The sequence below is a fragment of the Pollachius pollachius genome (genome assembly GCF_949987615.1).
Source record: "Pollachius pollachius genome assembly, chromosome: 2".
Lineage (NCBI taxonomy): Eukaryota > Metazoa > Chordata > Actinopteri > Gadiformes > Gadidae > Pollachius > Pollachius pollachius.
The window spans coordinates 35,809,375-35,825,856 of NC_136935.1; the positions used below are offsets into that span (position 1 = coordinate 35,809,375).

Here is a 16,482-nt window from a genome sequence, read left to right on the forward strand (position 1 = left end):
TTCCAGACCCCCTGTCTGTGTCTTCCTGTCTGTCCCCCAGCCCTCCATTGTTAATGACCAACGTCCCCATCTCACGTCCATCTGTCTTTCTCTACACTTTCCTTCTCTCTACTTCCACCCTGTCAGCCTTTCAGCCAATGAATCATCATGTCAATAATTATAAATTAACTCAGGCTATTTTGAGTTGTTGCTACATTTAATATGCTTGTTTAGATCTTAGTTTTTACTTGCAAGGCTTTCCCGTGCTAGTGAGTGAGGTTACTGGGTGAGACCAGCAGATGTTTTTAGGTTGTGGTTAAAAGGAGACTTAACTTGTTTGGGGACTATGACCTATGACCTTTGACATCACTTCCTCTCTACCACACGGTGGGGGTTGCTTTTCATTACCTCGTCTGTTTTGTTTGTTTTGGGGGTTTGTTTGTTTTGTTGTTTATTTGTTAAACTTTTTTTTGGTTCATCATTTCTTTCTTATACATATATTTTCTCTATTTCCCTGATGATTTTTGTATGTTGTTGTTGTTGTCAGTCTCCACGGTAACTGCTCGCGTGTCCTTACGCCGTTTCCCCAGCAACGGTAAGTTGTGTATACATGGCATTATCTTTGAATGACCCCCTTCTCCCAACCCCATCCGTCCAAGTTAAAACTTTACTGCACCCAACACACAAAAGATGGACTCTTATCTACTGACTGGGGGCTTGATTTATTCAAAAGAGTCTGATTGGATAATCCTGTGATTGATTGATTGATTGATTTGGGGGAGGTGCTTAATGAACCGTTGATTATGCAATTAGCCATTGATCGCATGGCATTTCCGTAAGGCCACTTGTATAACTGAATGTACCGCATCTACCTGCAAGTGCGACCAACTACAACTAGCACATCTTCTGCATTTATTCGAAATCACCCGTCTAACTGCATTTAGTGTACGATTCCAGGTGCCGTATTCTGCATGGTGTCCTCTGTTTTTGATTTACTTTTCTCCACCATCCGTATGAAGTCATACTAGTGCTATCCCATCTCTTGTGTCTTCTGTGTTAGACAGTAGTTGCATTTGTGCACCTTCTTCTGTAGTGGGACGCATGCTGGAGCATGAGTGCTACGTTAGCGCTGTTAGCTTGGGGAACTGTAGTTGTGGCGCGCTGTGATGACCCGGTGATATGTAGAGGACTGTGCGTCTCTCACCCTTCTTTGCAATCCATATAGTTGCGAAGACTTAGTTGTGGAACCTGACGGTACAAAGTAGGACAAAACCCACACAAAATCATTTTAATTACGGAATTATATTTGTATGTGGGGAAAATATACGTTTTCTAGCGGGAGTGTAAAATAAAAATTAAGTAAAAAAATTGTAAGGCCCTTTTTTTAAATACTTGCATATCAAGTATTTCACCATTGGTTGAATATAGTTTTAAAACAAAAATACTGCTAATAAATCCTTTTGTCTTCAAAGGGTTGTCCTTGTATATTATGGTTTTGCTCGGTTTGGTTTTGGACTGTGTGTGTGTTGGTGGTTGTGCGCTTCAAGGTCTCTCCAGTGCGCCGCACTGATCTGGAATGCTTGGCAGTGTTTCACAACCATGGTTTGGTTTCATTTATTTGTTCTTTTTTTGAGGAATGATATTTGCTTCCCCCATCCTCTCTGTGGACTCTCTTTCTATCTCTCTCTCTCTCTCTCTCTCTCTCACTCTCTCTCTCTCTCTCTCTCTCATTCTCTTTCTTTTCCTTTCTCTCTCTATCTCTCTGCTCACCCTCACCCGTGTTGCCATCTCTTCATTCTTGCTCGATCCCACTTAGGTCTGATGTAGGCAAACGGTCTATGTATTCAGAGTGATTTGTGCGACATGTTGGTGTTGATTTATTTTGTTTGGTTGTCGTTTATTTTTTACTGTTTGTCCATCAAATGAATTGCACTCGTGAATGTCTATTGTCTGTCTCTCTCTTTCTTTCTCTTTCCCTCTTCCCTTCTCTGTCAGACCATCATGTGTGTGTTCCTCAATATGGATGGCTACTCCCTGTGCACTCTTTCCTTTCATTCTCTCCATCTCTATCTCCCCCCCCCTTCTCTACCCCTTTTTGTCTTTATTTTCTTTTTATAAATGTGTGTATTAAACCGAAAGGGCTGCAAAACTGTTTTGATTGTTCTACTGGCTGCATCCTCTGCTTGCTGATTGGCCTGTTTTGCTCACTTCTTGGTCATGATTGGCTGTGCGTAATCTTGAACTTTCTGGATGTTTTTTGTATCATGTTCAACTGATGAAACTGCTGCTTTCTTCACCTTCTTTTCCCTTTCTTTTTTTAAAAGGTAGCAATGGAATGGTCTTCATTTTTTATTTTTGAATGCTTTTTTTGATCTGAAATGTTTTTGTCGTTGTTTATTCCTTTTGTGTGCCGTTGTTTTTCGGCTTACCAAATGCCTGATTACTCGCTGGAATCTTTAGTTTTTTACTGTCTTTCTCCTTGAAAAGAAGCGCATGCGTCAAATATCATTGCTGCTCATCAACAGAATTAACTAACTAATTCCTTCTAACCTAAACGTAAAATGTTTTGTCATTTTAATTTATTTTTGAATTGTTTGGTATCCAAGGACACACCAACTGAGACTTGTGTCTTTCCAAAACAGTATATAAATAAATGTAAAATTGAAACATAGAAGTTCAACTGATCCAGTGTTGACATCACTCTTATTCCGCTAACCTGTGTCTTCCTTAACGAGACATATCGCTGGTCTAACCTTCAGCTTTAATCCGACTATGATTATGTGATCGATGTCCCCTCCCCGTCCCCCCCATCCCAACCCTTTTCCTATTGGTTGGAGTGAAATTGGCCTGTAACCCCTCCCGTCTCCCGGTGCCCAGGTCAACAACGCCACGGCCAGGGTGATGACCAACAAGAAGATCTCCACCCCGTACTCCAACGGGGAGGGCCTGGCCACGATACCGTACGGTAACGCGCTATGTACGTCCCGTGGAGCGCAGCCTTCACTCCTCCACCATGTTGTACAAGGTCTTGTCTTTTGGCTTTTGAAAATAATGACACGGGGGAGGGGGGTCACCGCGGTGTCGGTCGTCGCGGTGGCGGTCGTCGCGGCGATGCTAACCGATACTGTGGCTTGTGTTGCGGTTGTTGTTGTGGTTCCACAGCCGGTTGGAAGCTGAGCCCCATGGTTGGAGCCATGTACAGCCCGGAACTATACACAGGTTTGAACGCCTCCAAACAGCAGTCTTACATGTCTGTCTCTGTCTCTGTTTTCTCTGTTTTCTTTCTTTTTTTCTGCCTTTCTTTCTTTTATGCTTTTCCTTCTTCTCTGCCCCTTCTCTACTGCTACTGTGACGTTATTTAATTGTGTGTGTGTGTGTGTGTGTGTGTGTGTGTGTCCCCCAGTGCCAGGCTTCCCCTACCCCGCGGCAGCAGCGGCCGCCGCCGCCACCACAGCGGCCACCTTCCGGGGGGCCCACCTGAGGGGCCGGGGCCGGCCTGTCTACAGCGCCGTCAGGGCCGCCGTGCCCCAGCAGGCCATCCCCGCCTATCCTGGGTGAGCACATGGACAGACAGACAGTCGTATTGGTGTAGACAGACAGACAGCACATGGCCAATTAGGGGTAGACCTAGCCCTAGTAGTTGGAAGGTATCGGTGTAAGGGAACTTATCAGACAGACAGACAGACAGACAGACAGACAGACAGACAGACAGACAGACAGACAGACAGACAGACAGACATCAATATTAGTGTAGACAGACCGATTAATATTAGTGCACACGGCAATATTAATATTGGACTGACACAGATGTGTAGTGTAGACAGACAGATTATTAGTGTGTAGACAGACAGATTATTATGAGCATAGACATACGGATTCATATTAGTGTGCACATGCGTTCAGAAATGATCCCTTTTCTGTATTAACTCATGTCTATTGTCTGCAGTTAGTTTTCATCTATTTGTCAGCAACTGTGCATGTTGTGTGATCATTATCTATGTATATTGGGTGCTCAATCCAATCATTTGAATTGATCGTGTGCTTAAGAGTGAAATACCATTTCCTTGTTTATTTAATATCAAAGTTAATCTCATTTCCTGTGTCACCATAGAGTCCACCTTTAGTGACGCATAATCTATGTATCACAATAGATATACATGAAAGGAGAGGCTGTAGAACCAGTCCTCTGTCTATTCACAAAGAGCTGGTATTTTGCCTTGCATGTTGCACGGTGTGTATTAATCTCACAATCCGTCCTCTTCTCTTCATTATCTTTCCTGGCACCATTTTCCCTCTTTTCATCACCGCCCCTGCTGTTTCATCAAATGGCCACATGGTGGCACATCACACCATTAAAAACACAAAAAAAACACCTTCCATCACCACTCTTCCCCGCTATCCTTCATCTCCCCCCCCCACCCCTCTTCTCTTCCATCTGTCCCTCTCTCAGTGTGATGGCCTATCAGGATGGCTTTTACGGTGCAGCTGAACTCTATGTAAGTATAGCCCTCTCTTTCTCCATCTCGCTCTCTCTCCCTTTCCCTCTTTTTCCCCCCCTCTCTCGTTTTGTTTTCAAGTGTGAAAAGATTAAAACCGGGGCCCAAAGCACAGAGTTTTCTACCTGGTAGGTAGTCGACACATTCTACTTCAGCGTCACCACAATATTTGAATAATCAAATATGACTCATGTTCCCTAAAGTAATCTGTTTGGTAGTTTGGTAATGCCAGGTTCCAAGTATTTTTTGCTAAGAAATGACTCATGGACATCAACCCAGAGATGCCAACTGATAAATAAATATCGCATTAAGGGCGAAAACCATTGCCTGGACTTTAATAGTGTCATTGAGTTCTGCATTCGCAAGTAGGCTGCTCTGTGCTTTGTCTCCATTGGGTCGGTGTGGGTTTGTGTGCGTTGTGTCGGTGATTTTGACGTGCGCCTGTGTGAACGCGTGATGTGAGCGCGAGCGGCTTGACAACGGATGTTTCTGTTTTCTCTGTAGACTAGTGTTTCAGGATATTAGTAGCAGATTGTCCCAGGTAGGGTGGACTCTGTGTGAGAGCCAGTATGCATCCTTCTCTCTCTTTTTGTCATCTTCAATGACTGTGTGCTGCTAGGCATTATTGACCATCTGAGATTGAAATGCCCTCTCTGTCTTCTTCTACTAACTCACTGGAGTCGGACGTGGGCGGAGTCACGGAAGGGGGAGAACAATATGTGGGATTCATTTCTTTTAAACCAACCGGAGAGATTCAGATAAATGTATTATCAAATTTAAATTAGTGTGGTTTATTAGTGAGGTCTATAAACTCCAAATATTTTAGGAAAAAAAAAAAAGTGAGCTTTAAATTGATATATTTTTAATCACTTTAGAAAGATATTTTATATTGAAGCAATTCCAGTAATATACTTTTACGAAGTCAGAGGAGATTATCAAGAAACCAGAACAGATTTTAAAAGGGGCACTGTTTATTTCAAATGTTCCAATGATAATCTGTAGGGATGGTGAAATGTTCTATATGCTGTATAATTTTGTATTCTACTATACCATTAACATTAAGTTTAATATTTTTTTATTTTAACATTCCTTTCGGCAATAAATAAATTAGATAACGACCGAGCACCAAGACACTTTTTATCATTAATCGTGGCCTTTCAAGTGTTTATTTCCAACCGTTGCTGTTGGCAATAAAATAGTTAGCTTCACCTTTTGAGTTGTTTAGCTCTCGGTGCTAGCTGTAACAGCTAAGTAACAAGCCGTACTGCGGCTCCTTCGTAGTGCCTCAAGAACGGATAATGGTGCACAACTTTAAACTCTTACACGGTGCTCCTTTTAATACCTTGAGACGGGAAATTAAATCGATAAAGTACAGCAGAGGAAATGGCAGCGGACAGCAGCAGGAGAGCGGGCTGACAGACGTCCTAGGGAGCCTAATGGAGGGCAGGGCGCCCTGATATCCACTTACACCTTGTTAATTCAGACCCCTTCCAGCAAGCTCCCGGAAACCGTTTCACCTGTGGCATGCTAACTGAATCAATGTCGGCATGCAGACATACTTACAAGGCTTACCCCCCCCCCCCCAAACCCCATACCCTCCCATTTTTTATTTATTTATCTGTCTACATCTTTTATCTTTTATCTTGCCTCCTTCGATCCCCCTAGAACCTTAAACTCAATTATTTATTTCCTCCTGAATCCTTTCTACTCTGCACTCATCTTTCTTTATTTAGTCCCCCCCCCCCCCCTCCCAGTAGCCAGTGTGTGGTGGTGATGCTGAATGCGGGGGGGGGGGGGGGGAGGGCGTGGCCTGAATGTCCTCTCTAGGGTTAGCCTGCAGTGACGTTTGTGTGTGGCCTCGTGTACACTCTACAGAGCTGCGTTTGGCCTCGTGTACACTCTGACCTCCACTGTTCTGGGGTGCATGATGCGTGTTTAGTTTAACGGCCGCTGGCTACGTGAGCTTATGTGAGCTAGCGTGTTAAGGTGCGCGTGTGCGTGTCTGTTTTTGTGTGTTTGTTTCCTTTCCTTCTCTTTTTTTTTGGGGGTGTGATCCCGACCGGTGAGACGCTTCCCCCCCCCCCCCCACCTCCCGTCTACAGTGTGTCTCTCCATCAGCTGTCCATCCGGCACTACAGTGTGACCGATGGCCTACCCTCCCCTTCCCCTCCGCGAAATGGGGTCCTTCGCGAGGGGAACAGGGGGGCGGGGCTTCAGTATGAGGTTATGATTGATCTCTTCCTCCGTGCCCAACACCAACGACCACAGCCACAACAAATTAAACCCACCGTTGTCCATCTTGGATGCGTGCAAAGCCATTCAAGTGTTGGAGGTGGAGGGAGAGACGAACACAGAGCCTGAGCTACGTGTCGCGTGAATGCCTCTGCTGCACCACAGTAGCCGGTGTCTCCTGACTTGTCTGCTTGTTAATCTGTTGGCTCTCTTCTTCTTCTTCCCCCCCTCCCGATGTAACCCTAAGATCCGCTCACTGACCGTCTGCTGGCACATTAGCGCATGTCATGCACCGCAGGGCACGGGACGAAGGAAAACTAACGAGACACTTTTGTTCTTTTTGTTCCTTTTGTTTGTTCTTCATCTCTCCTTTCAATTATATCACCATACTCTATACCTCTGGTCGCTCTTCATCTCTGCCTGTCGTTTCTTTATGTCTCTACTTTCTCTTTTACTATCTTTCTACTCATCTGTCTGTCTAACTCTGTCTTTCTCTCTCCTTGTCTCTGCCTATATCTCTCCCTCTGTATATCTGCATCTCTGCATCTCTTTTGCCCTTATTTCTGTCTCGGCCTCGCTGTCCGTCTCTCTCTATTTGTCTCTGTCTCTTTCTCTCCTTCTCTGCATCCCTCTTTTTCTTCATATCTCTCTCTGTCTCCTCTCTCCAATCTCCTCTCTGCATCTGTCTCTATTCTTTACTTTCTTCCTCTATGCACATCTCTCTCTGTCTCTGTCTCCATCTGTCTCTCCACCGGCCCCTCAGGGTGGCTACGCAGCGTACCGCTACGCCCAGCCGACAGCCGTAGCAGCCCCATCAGCGGCAGCGGCAGCTGCAGCGGCAGCAGCCTACAGCGACAGGTGAGTCAGCCCACAACATGGTTAGCATTAGCCTAGCTTTGACCCTCTCAACCAACAGGAAAAGATAGCCAAGTTCTTTTGTGTTGACAAAATAAGGACATTCCTCATGAAGCCAGCCTGACTAAGGGGACCTATTGCACAAATACGACTTTTTCTTTCCCCTTTTGCGACAGGGGATAATTGGGTAACATTTCAGACGATGGAGAGTTTGAATCTGAAACCTGCTGAGTGTCTCGTAGCCCCGCAGTGAATAAGCTAGGGGGAACATTTGGCTGATTTGAGTTGAGCCAGTAGGGACGTAGCTAATGGTTCTCCTCAGCCAAGCACTTCCTGGACTATAAAATTAGCCAGACTCTAGCGACGGTACTTTGCACAGATGTCGGGGACAGAGCCCAAATGGAAGCAGAAGCACTGCTTGCTGCACAGTTCCCCCGAAGGACCAATTGACGAGGAGAGAGCAGTTGGCAGGAATCGCTCACTGAGAACATGGGCTATCATTTCAGGGATGGAAATCACATAGGAAGGACCACCGTTTATACCTTACTACTCCTGCGTTTCAGAATCATTGTTTTGAAGACGATGCAAGCGACGACATGTACGGTTTTATTAAAAAAGGGTAAAAGCTCCCAGCAGGAAGGCTATTCTAGCGGACTTGGTGTCTCTCTCGCTGGAGTTGTCTGCTCTCTAGTGTCAAACTACTTTCTAGCACACAGATGCCCCGATGTAGATTCATGAATTCACACCACAATATGGATCCATTCGGCAAGGGGATGCTGGGTAAACCGGCCCGATGGTTGGATTGTGAAAGACTTTTATAGACGGTGGAACGTCTCGATTTTGACAACCTGATGATAACCTCTTTGTCTCCCAGCTATGGACGGGTCTACACTGCAGACCCGTACCACGCTGCTCTCGCTCCCGCAGCCTACGGTGTTGGAGCCATGGTAGGAAGACGCACACTTACACACACACATGCACACACACACACGCACTCTCGCTCACTCACTTACCCTCTCACGCGCTCACGCACTCGCTCACGCACTCACTCAATCACTCACTATAGACATTATTATCGTGTGTGTGTGTGTGTGTGTGTTCATTTTTCTGCCAGTATTTTGTAATGGTCTGGTATTTATTTTTAATCCAAAGATGTTGTGTGATCCTTCCCAGGCAACTCTCTACCGGGGAGGCTACAGTAGATTTGCTCCCTACTAAGGACCCTACGTTTCCTTGGAGCTTTCCCCCCCTCCCCTCTTCTTCCATCCGGGCTCTATGAAAGAGCTCCCTCTGTTGGTTCAGAGGAGGACTGCACCCTGTATACAGAGATAGTTCTGATCCCACTCCAGCAAAATCCCACCCTTTTTTTCTCTTTTTTTATTACACTACAAAAAATAAGGAATGCTAAGACTAATGGATGGCCTTGACCTAAAAAGAAAAAAAAAGAACCAAGATGGCCGCCTACTTTATTGCACGGCTGTATTATAGAATCCCTCCATTACGCCCCCCCCCCCCCCCCCCCCCCCCCCCCCCCCCCCCCCCCCCGACACTGAGCAGCACAAGACATGGGAGCAGACCCAGACGATCTTCCAGAAGCTCTAACTCATGCATGGATAACTGACATTCGAACAGCTGTCACCCAAGTGAACCAACAAGCCAAGTACACCGTGCGGCGTCACACGCCCTCACACAACGACCAGGAACATTGGGGAGGGGTGGGTCAGATTAGGAATTAGGTGACGGTTTGTACTTTGTTGAACAGAAAACAAAAAAAAACGCATAAACCATTTAAAAGCCGAAAAAAACAGGATGGGGGACTGGTCTGATTGAGCGGAGTGGAGTTTTGTTCGTTTGCTGTGCGTGCTGAAAAGGAGGAGTGGGAATGGCGGCGGCTGCTGTGATGCGTTATAAGCTAGACATCACTTCAGCGAGGCTAGGTTAGGCGGGGCTTGTTTCAGATGTACCTTACCTCGTTTTCTTAGTGTTTGGACATGTGAACCTTTAAACTTTAAATTGTTACAATATGCAATTAAATTAGTTTAGACATGAGAAAAAAAATATTATTACCAAATTATGATTATTATCGTTCTTTATAATGATTTAATGATTATTAAAAAGGTTTTTTTTTTGTATCATGACCAATGTCGTTTCGGCTTGGACTCTTTATGACATGGCGTTGATTCACCTGGCTGGAATGAGTCTCGTTGCACTCAATATGTGATAAAAATACAATGACAACCTAGATCCAAATGAGAGCACATAGCAGGAGGTAGAGTTGGTCGTCTCACTGGTGTCTCCCATGCCTCAGATCCAGTGACCAGGCTGCCATGACAACACTACAAACTTTAAAACACTACTGTCAATTTACTCGCCTAAATTCTAGGAGGATTTGGTTTATTCATGTTCCAAATCATTAAAATATTTTCCCTATAATCCCCATCGGAAGGCAAGGGGTATACACCCTTTTTTTTATTGATTCCTTCATCGAAAAAAATCTTAATGAATTATTTGAAATCTCCAAAATGCTCCCTCTTTTTAGTAGAGCAAGAAAACACGCAAAAATGAGTCTTCCTGAGGAGAAACAGTTGAAAAACTGACAGCAGTTGTTACACACGAAAGAGTCAACAAGCGGATCGAAAGTAAATATTCTACATAATTCTCTATTCTAAATCCTATTCCCAAATGTGGTTGTTTTGCCTTTTTGGTTTTATTTGGTTCCAAAGATTTTTAGGAAGCACACTTTGTTTCTGCTTGTGTATTATTAATATATTCTTTATTCTTATATTATGATCCTGATCCTTGGTAATCGAATTGCTGTCTTGTTACTATTATTCTACTTTTTATTTAAAGGATGCTCCTATACTTGTGTGAGTTAAACTTTACTCTCAAACGTTTGTCCTTTACCTGAAGGGACAGAGAGGCGGTGGAGACCAGAAACGCATGTTGCAATGCAGAGTTCACACATTTTTGTTTGTTTTGGATCTTTTTTCTTTTTTTTGTCATATAGTCAGAACAGGCCTCTCGCCTGTTTCTGGATTACATGTTATTTAATGACTTGCTCTGGTATTATATGAGGTTAATTTGTATTTCAGAATATGCAGAAATAGCTAAAAATAAAAATAAAAACTTGTGTCTGTAGTTTACAGGTGACCGAGCCCTTTGGAGATGAATGAACAGAGGCCTGTGGCACTTCTCAAGGGTTAAGCAAATTGTATTCCGATTTTAGTTTATATTATTTCTTTTGGTTTTTATATTAGTGCTTTAACATGGCTCCTTACATTTCAGTGCTGAAAAAAATAAATATTTAGCCAGCTATAGGAACGTTTGGCTTAAATATCGCAAAGTGTTAGAATTTAAAGATAATATTTCAACATGGGGGAGAAAAATAAACTGTGGGTCGTGGTTTATGAACCACAAACCCGTGTTTGAAATGCTGCAGCTAATTCTGAAATAGTTTGTCCATTTCTTCCATTTCAATCCCCACCAAGCTAAGACGGCTTGGATAAAGTCTTCGCTGTAGTTGGTTTGCAGCTGGCTTTTGTTCCATACGTTATGTTGATTTTTTCGCTTGACTTTTTAATATTTAAATATTACTATAGAATGTGCTCGGAAAAAAATATTTCATTTTTTGGTTCTTTTGAAGGAAACCTAGCCAAAGATGCTAATTGTCCCTTCACCTTCTTGTTCAAAACTTGAGAAGTGCTACAACAAAAAAATTATATACAAAGATGGACTTTTCTAACCATTGGAGGCATGGACAACCAGCATGAGCGATACATGTCGAGTTTGAAAATTGTTTTGCATGACCTTGTGTATTTTCAGACTCTGAGCAGTGCACAGTTGCATTCTTTTTGACCACTTACCGATATGGAGCTAGCCATTTTGACGCTGATTGCTAGGAGACTAGCGCACAGCTACGAAGAGCACAGTGCTGTTTTGCAACAAAAAAAAGAGCCACTGACAGACTAAATGGCTGCTCCAAAAGAGCATGGGGTATATTCAGTCTCCAGTCATGGTTTTATTCTCATTGTATCGTATTAGCTGTGTGGTCATCTATCCATGCTATGGTTTTGATGGGTTTCCCTCTTATTTTCCCTGACTGCCATTGTTTTGTTATTGAATGTCCATATAAAATGTTTTATATAAAAATGTTTTGTTGTGATGCAGCTTCACACTTGTTTTTATTTCTGTAATCCATATATTTAGAAAGCGTGTACATTATATATTTTATATTTGTTGCTTTGCTTTTTTTCACAAATCAAGATCCCGTTATTTCAATATTGTGTTTTTTTTATAAGGTGCAGATGTAAGCTGCCTTCTAGCATACGCTATTTTGTTGGTCATTTTTCTCAGAAATAATAAATCAATCCAGTATCACAACATTGGTCCACCTATATATGATAAGGACAATTTTGAACAAGGGTTTCTTGGGAAAATATTGACATTTATTTACTAAATCTTTAATTTCTGCCAGAATCTACAAAATGTACAAGCATGCATAAAAACACCATCTTAAAACTTTCACACGTGAATGATCTCGCCGGACGGGGTTGAACAGTAATGTCAGAGTAAAGGCAGGAGAGGAGAGAAGATGCTGGCTGAGCTTTAACCACAGCTGTCAAACCTTCGAGAATACAATGGAAAAACAACACCAGTGCTTATCCAAGTGTGAGAGCGTGACAGCGCCCACATTCAGGATAGACCCTGAGCCGAAATGTAAGTATGACATCCCTGTCACTTTTAATATGCATCAAAACCGTTGACAAGACAAAAGGTAAAACGGCGCCAAAAAGAGATTTTGTGCAAACTGTATCAGAGATCTACAGTTCTTATGAATCTGTAGACGGGCATATATTGTGTGTGTATAAACCGACTAGGTCGACAGACGAGGGAGTTTTTAATTGAAAGACGAGCAGAGAAAAGCGGCAGTGGGTCTTAATGACCAGGGCCCCTCCCTGGCCATCCAGACCAACTGCCGTACTAGACAATTCCATATTTGGCCAGGTCCCCGAGCTCCAAGTCCCCGTAGGCTTCCCATGGGCACACCACCGTGATGTCAGTGCCGAGACCCTCCATGCCGGGGATGTCGTCGCCGAATCTGATTGGACGAGGACAAGAGTGATGTCAACATGAGTAGGCTGGATGGTCAATGGAAAAGATTTATATCCCGTATACACGAGAGAAGAGGGGATAGAGAGGGAGGTAGAAAGGAGACAGACGGCGGTAGACAGAGCGACAGTAAAGCCTGCTCACCCCTTCTGCCCAGGCTTGGGGGCACGGCTCTTGAAGGTTCGAGTGGACCTCTGCTTGAACTTGGGAGGGGCCTTCTTCTCAGCCGGGTCTGCCATATTATACTGAAACAATTAGTGACGATTAAAAAACAAATCCAGCCGTATTTGTTTGGTCAACATGTCAGCTGACTTCACATGTCGCTTTGGATCCCTCGTTTTCTGTAAACTTAACTGTGGTGTACGTACAACCAGCCCTACAACACCTTCCCCACCCCTGCCGACCCTCCCTCAACTGCTGCCCAAATCCTTTCAGATTAGGAGAAATTACTTAACAGAACGGTCATATAGCTGGACCGCTGTACAAAAGCACAAACACATTTGGTCCAGCCTGGTGTAAAATTAGCCTAACAATCCTATTCTATTTTGGGCTTTAAAGAAGATAAGTCTTGGCCAGGTTACAGCCTGCATACAGGGTCAACACACAAGGTGGCCACTCGGCGCCAAAGATGTCAGCCAGCTATGGAGTTGATCCGAATAACGCGTGGCTTGTGTAAGTCCTAAACCCCTGGTGTAAGGAGATTCCTCTCTCAAGCCACACATTTGATGTTAATCTGCTTGCAATCCAATTAACCTTCTGACTTCCCTTGACTCCACGCACACATGCCCATGCACACACACGTAAACACACACACACACACACACACACACACACACACACACACACACACACACACATCTGTGCTGTAGCCCCTCAGAATATTTCACTTCTGAACGCACTGCAGAATGTAAATGGATATTGTTTGAAATCATCCAATTATGAATCACTATACTGAAAAAGTGATTTCACGTAGTTATGATTTCCAACAATGATTTCCACCATTCTTTCTTCAGTAGAGATGTCTGTCCAGCCGTGGGTGGTTGGCTTTCATTTTGTTAAACACCTCATGGTTCAAATACGTTTCAACATAAGTGATAGTTGCAGTAGGTCCAAGGTATAAAACACATTTCAAAGAAAGAGCTGCAGATGTCAGAGGAGGCATCTTCTTGGACATTTAAAAAAGGCCAAATCGTCTTTCGCTGCTTCTGGTCCTTATTTGATTCAGAACACTGAAGCCTATAATCCAGAAAAATGAACCCAGAAAATATGAATAATCACAAATAATTAAATGTGACCTATTTCTATGATGCAGCGTTTTTTCCACCAATACCATACTGGTACCCAGTAAGTTTCTTTGCCCCTCTGTCACATGCAATATCCACTCAGTAAAGCTCAAGATAGTCAAAGTGACGGTGTGTGTCCTACCTGTTCTTGTGGAAGGTCTCCAGTGGCTCCCAGATCAACTTCCTGTTTGGGTCTCCCGGGCTTCTGTTTCCTTATATAGCGTGCAAGTTCACCATGTTAAACTCCCCTGATCTCCCCTTCACATGTCCTCCTCTCACCTTGCCCCGCCCACCCCCAACCCCCGCACACACACACACACACACACCCCTACAGCATCAGATTAACTTCATACACACTGCTTACATGCAGGGAAAGAGCAGACCACCACTCTGTCTTAAGACCATGACTGGAGGGGGCAGCCGTAATAAACCAAACAGGGAGCTGAGAATCCTTATCCTTTTTGGACCCAAATTAAAAACATCAGTGGTGAATAATGAAGGAAAACCTGACTTGATCATAATAGGATGTAATGAGAATAAAGCTATAGAGGGAGGGAGTATACCCCATATTGTTTTGGGAGCAGTTAGTATGTCCTTTTTGGTATCAACATGCATGGAGACTTCTGCTCGTATCTTAGCATTAGCATACAAATCGCTATTTGTGCAATTCGCCATCTCTGACTGAAGCTGTGTGGTGGTGTTGTGGATTTATCCGTGTTAATCTGCTATTTCTTTCTATATTATAATGGAATGCAGTAAAATTACCACGATCACATGTGGTCACACACATAAACACACACGTACACACACACACACACACACACAAACACACACACACAAACACACACACACACACACACATACACACACACACACACACACATACACACGAACACACACACATACATGCATACACACACATACACACATACACACACAAACACACACATACCCACACATACCAAAAACACACACATACACACACATTCACACACACACACACACACACAAACACATGCGTCACAAAGGTTCTCCTTGAAATAGAGAATGCACTTATAACTTTTTATCCTGGGGTCTTATCTGTTTTGACGAGAGCTCAGCATGCTTGCTGGGGGAGTTAAGAGTAAGAGAGATAATTAGGATTAACCACAGGAGCCAAAGAAGAAACATGGAGGGCTCTCTCTTCTCGTACAAAAGATCAGATACACACGTCAAAACTGCAAAGACAGGTATGTCCAAACCATTTAAAAAATGTTGAAGGAATCATAGGCAATTTGGAAATCAGTGAAGGCAATTGACGCTTTGAAGAATATATTTAATGATCTATTGAGAACTTTCAAGCTAATACTGTGTGTATGGTATTGACAACAGTACATTTTTTTGCCCTGCAGAAACTTTACAAAACACTGTAAACCCTGCTGATACAAGGCCCCTCCCAAGTGCAAACAGAGAGCTACTCGCACCTTCAAGAGTAGGAGCCTGGGTAGAATGGGCCAGCCGCTCTATCTGTCCGTCTGTCTCTCTCCATCTCCCCTCCATCGCCTTTTCTCTAATATATGAGATGTCAATGTTATCCAATGACCATCTCATTTACTTATGATGACATCATTCTTGTCTCTTTCCAATCAGATTCAGGGACAACATCCCCGACGTGTAGGGTCCTGCCACTGACATCACGGAGAGGTTTGCCATGGTAACAGTGACATGGCCGAACACAGAATCATCTGTCATCCCCTTCCCACCCCCACTGTCCTCCTACTGGAGCTGACTCTGCACTGCGTTGGTTTGATGAAGCTAGAGTATTGACCTCAGCGTTCCTGGGGGATTTGAATTTGAAGGACAATAAGAGATCATTCCATGAGCAAGAGTTGCTTCACCCCCTAGCCCCCAGCCATGCAGTTCTCCACCAGTGATCTTTAACCCTAATCCTAGACATACCTCTTCCACTCTCACCAAGCGTTCAACATGCAGTACTGTGGAACAGGATACTGGCACTTTAAAGGTGCTGTAGGATGGATTCAAGAGCTATCATTTGAGTGTAATTTGTTAGAAATTACATAATTTCAGTGAGTGAAATGCTTTGGGAGAATATGTTGTTGTTGACTGCGTGCCTGCCTTTATAAAATAAGTTGGATTTTAGACAGCTCCAAGCTCATTTCCGACCAATCACGGCATCTCTTCCCTGATTGGCTTGGGGGAATCCATTTTGACTGTCCATCACATGCGGCCACATAGCGCCATGACAAGTGCATGACCCCGCCGCCGTAAATGCAATTCTCCTCAATGGCGGAGAAAGATAAAGAGGGAGGCCGTAGACAGGGCGTTTTGGTATTATCTTTCTTCAAAATCTTGCTCTCTTCTGCCCTCTCAATTTTAAACCAAGCTCATGATCAAACTGCCCTCTGCCTCAATGGATCTCAGCTGAGGAAATCCTAAAGCATTTGATGGGTCAAATGGGTGTGGTTCTGATTATTACTCATTGTTGTCAAGACACACAAATGCTCTCCCTGTTGGGTGGAGAGGTTTAC

At 43.8% G+C, this 16,482-nt stretch overlaps 1 protein-coding gene across 4 annotated transcripts in view; it reads left to right on the plus strand.

The window, feature by feature from the left end:
- rbfox2 (RNA binding fox-1 homolog 2) overlaps positions 1 to 9,057 on the plus strand; it is a 31,195-nt gene extending 22,138 nt beyond the window's left edge. For 2 of the 4 annotated variants that reach the window (XM_079758948.1, XM_079758951.1), the window contains 7 exons: positions 2,857 to 2,956; positions 3,142 to 3,198; positions 3,383 to 3,533; positions 4,430 to 4,475; positions 7,471 to 7,565; positions 8,437 to 8,509; positions 8,715 to 9,057. In XM_079758948.1, the coding sequence (XP_079615074.1) occupies positions 2,857 to 2,956; positions 3,142 to 3,198; positions 3,383 to 3,533; positions 4,430 to 4,475; positions 7,471 to 7,565; positions 8,437 to 8,509; positions 8,715 to 8,780 (588 nt within the window). In that variant the 3' untranslated portion in view covers positions 8,781 to 9,057. Of the gene's footprint in view, positions 1 to 2,856; positions 2,957 to 3,141; positions 3,199 to 3,382; positions 3,534 to 4,429; positions 4,476 to 4,979; positions 5,017 to 7,470; positions 7,566 to 8,436; positions 8,510 to 8,714 lie in introns of all 4 variants that reach the window. The other 2 variants (XM_079758950.1, XM_079758949.1) reach the window with 2 other exon arrangements.
- Positions 9,058 to 16,482: the final 7,425 nt, after the last annotated feature.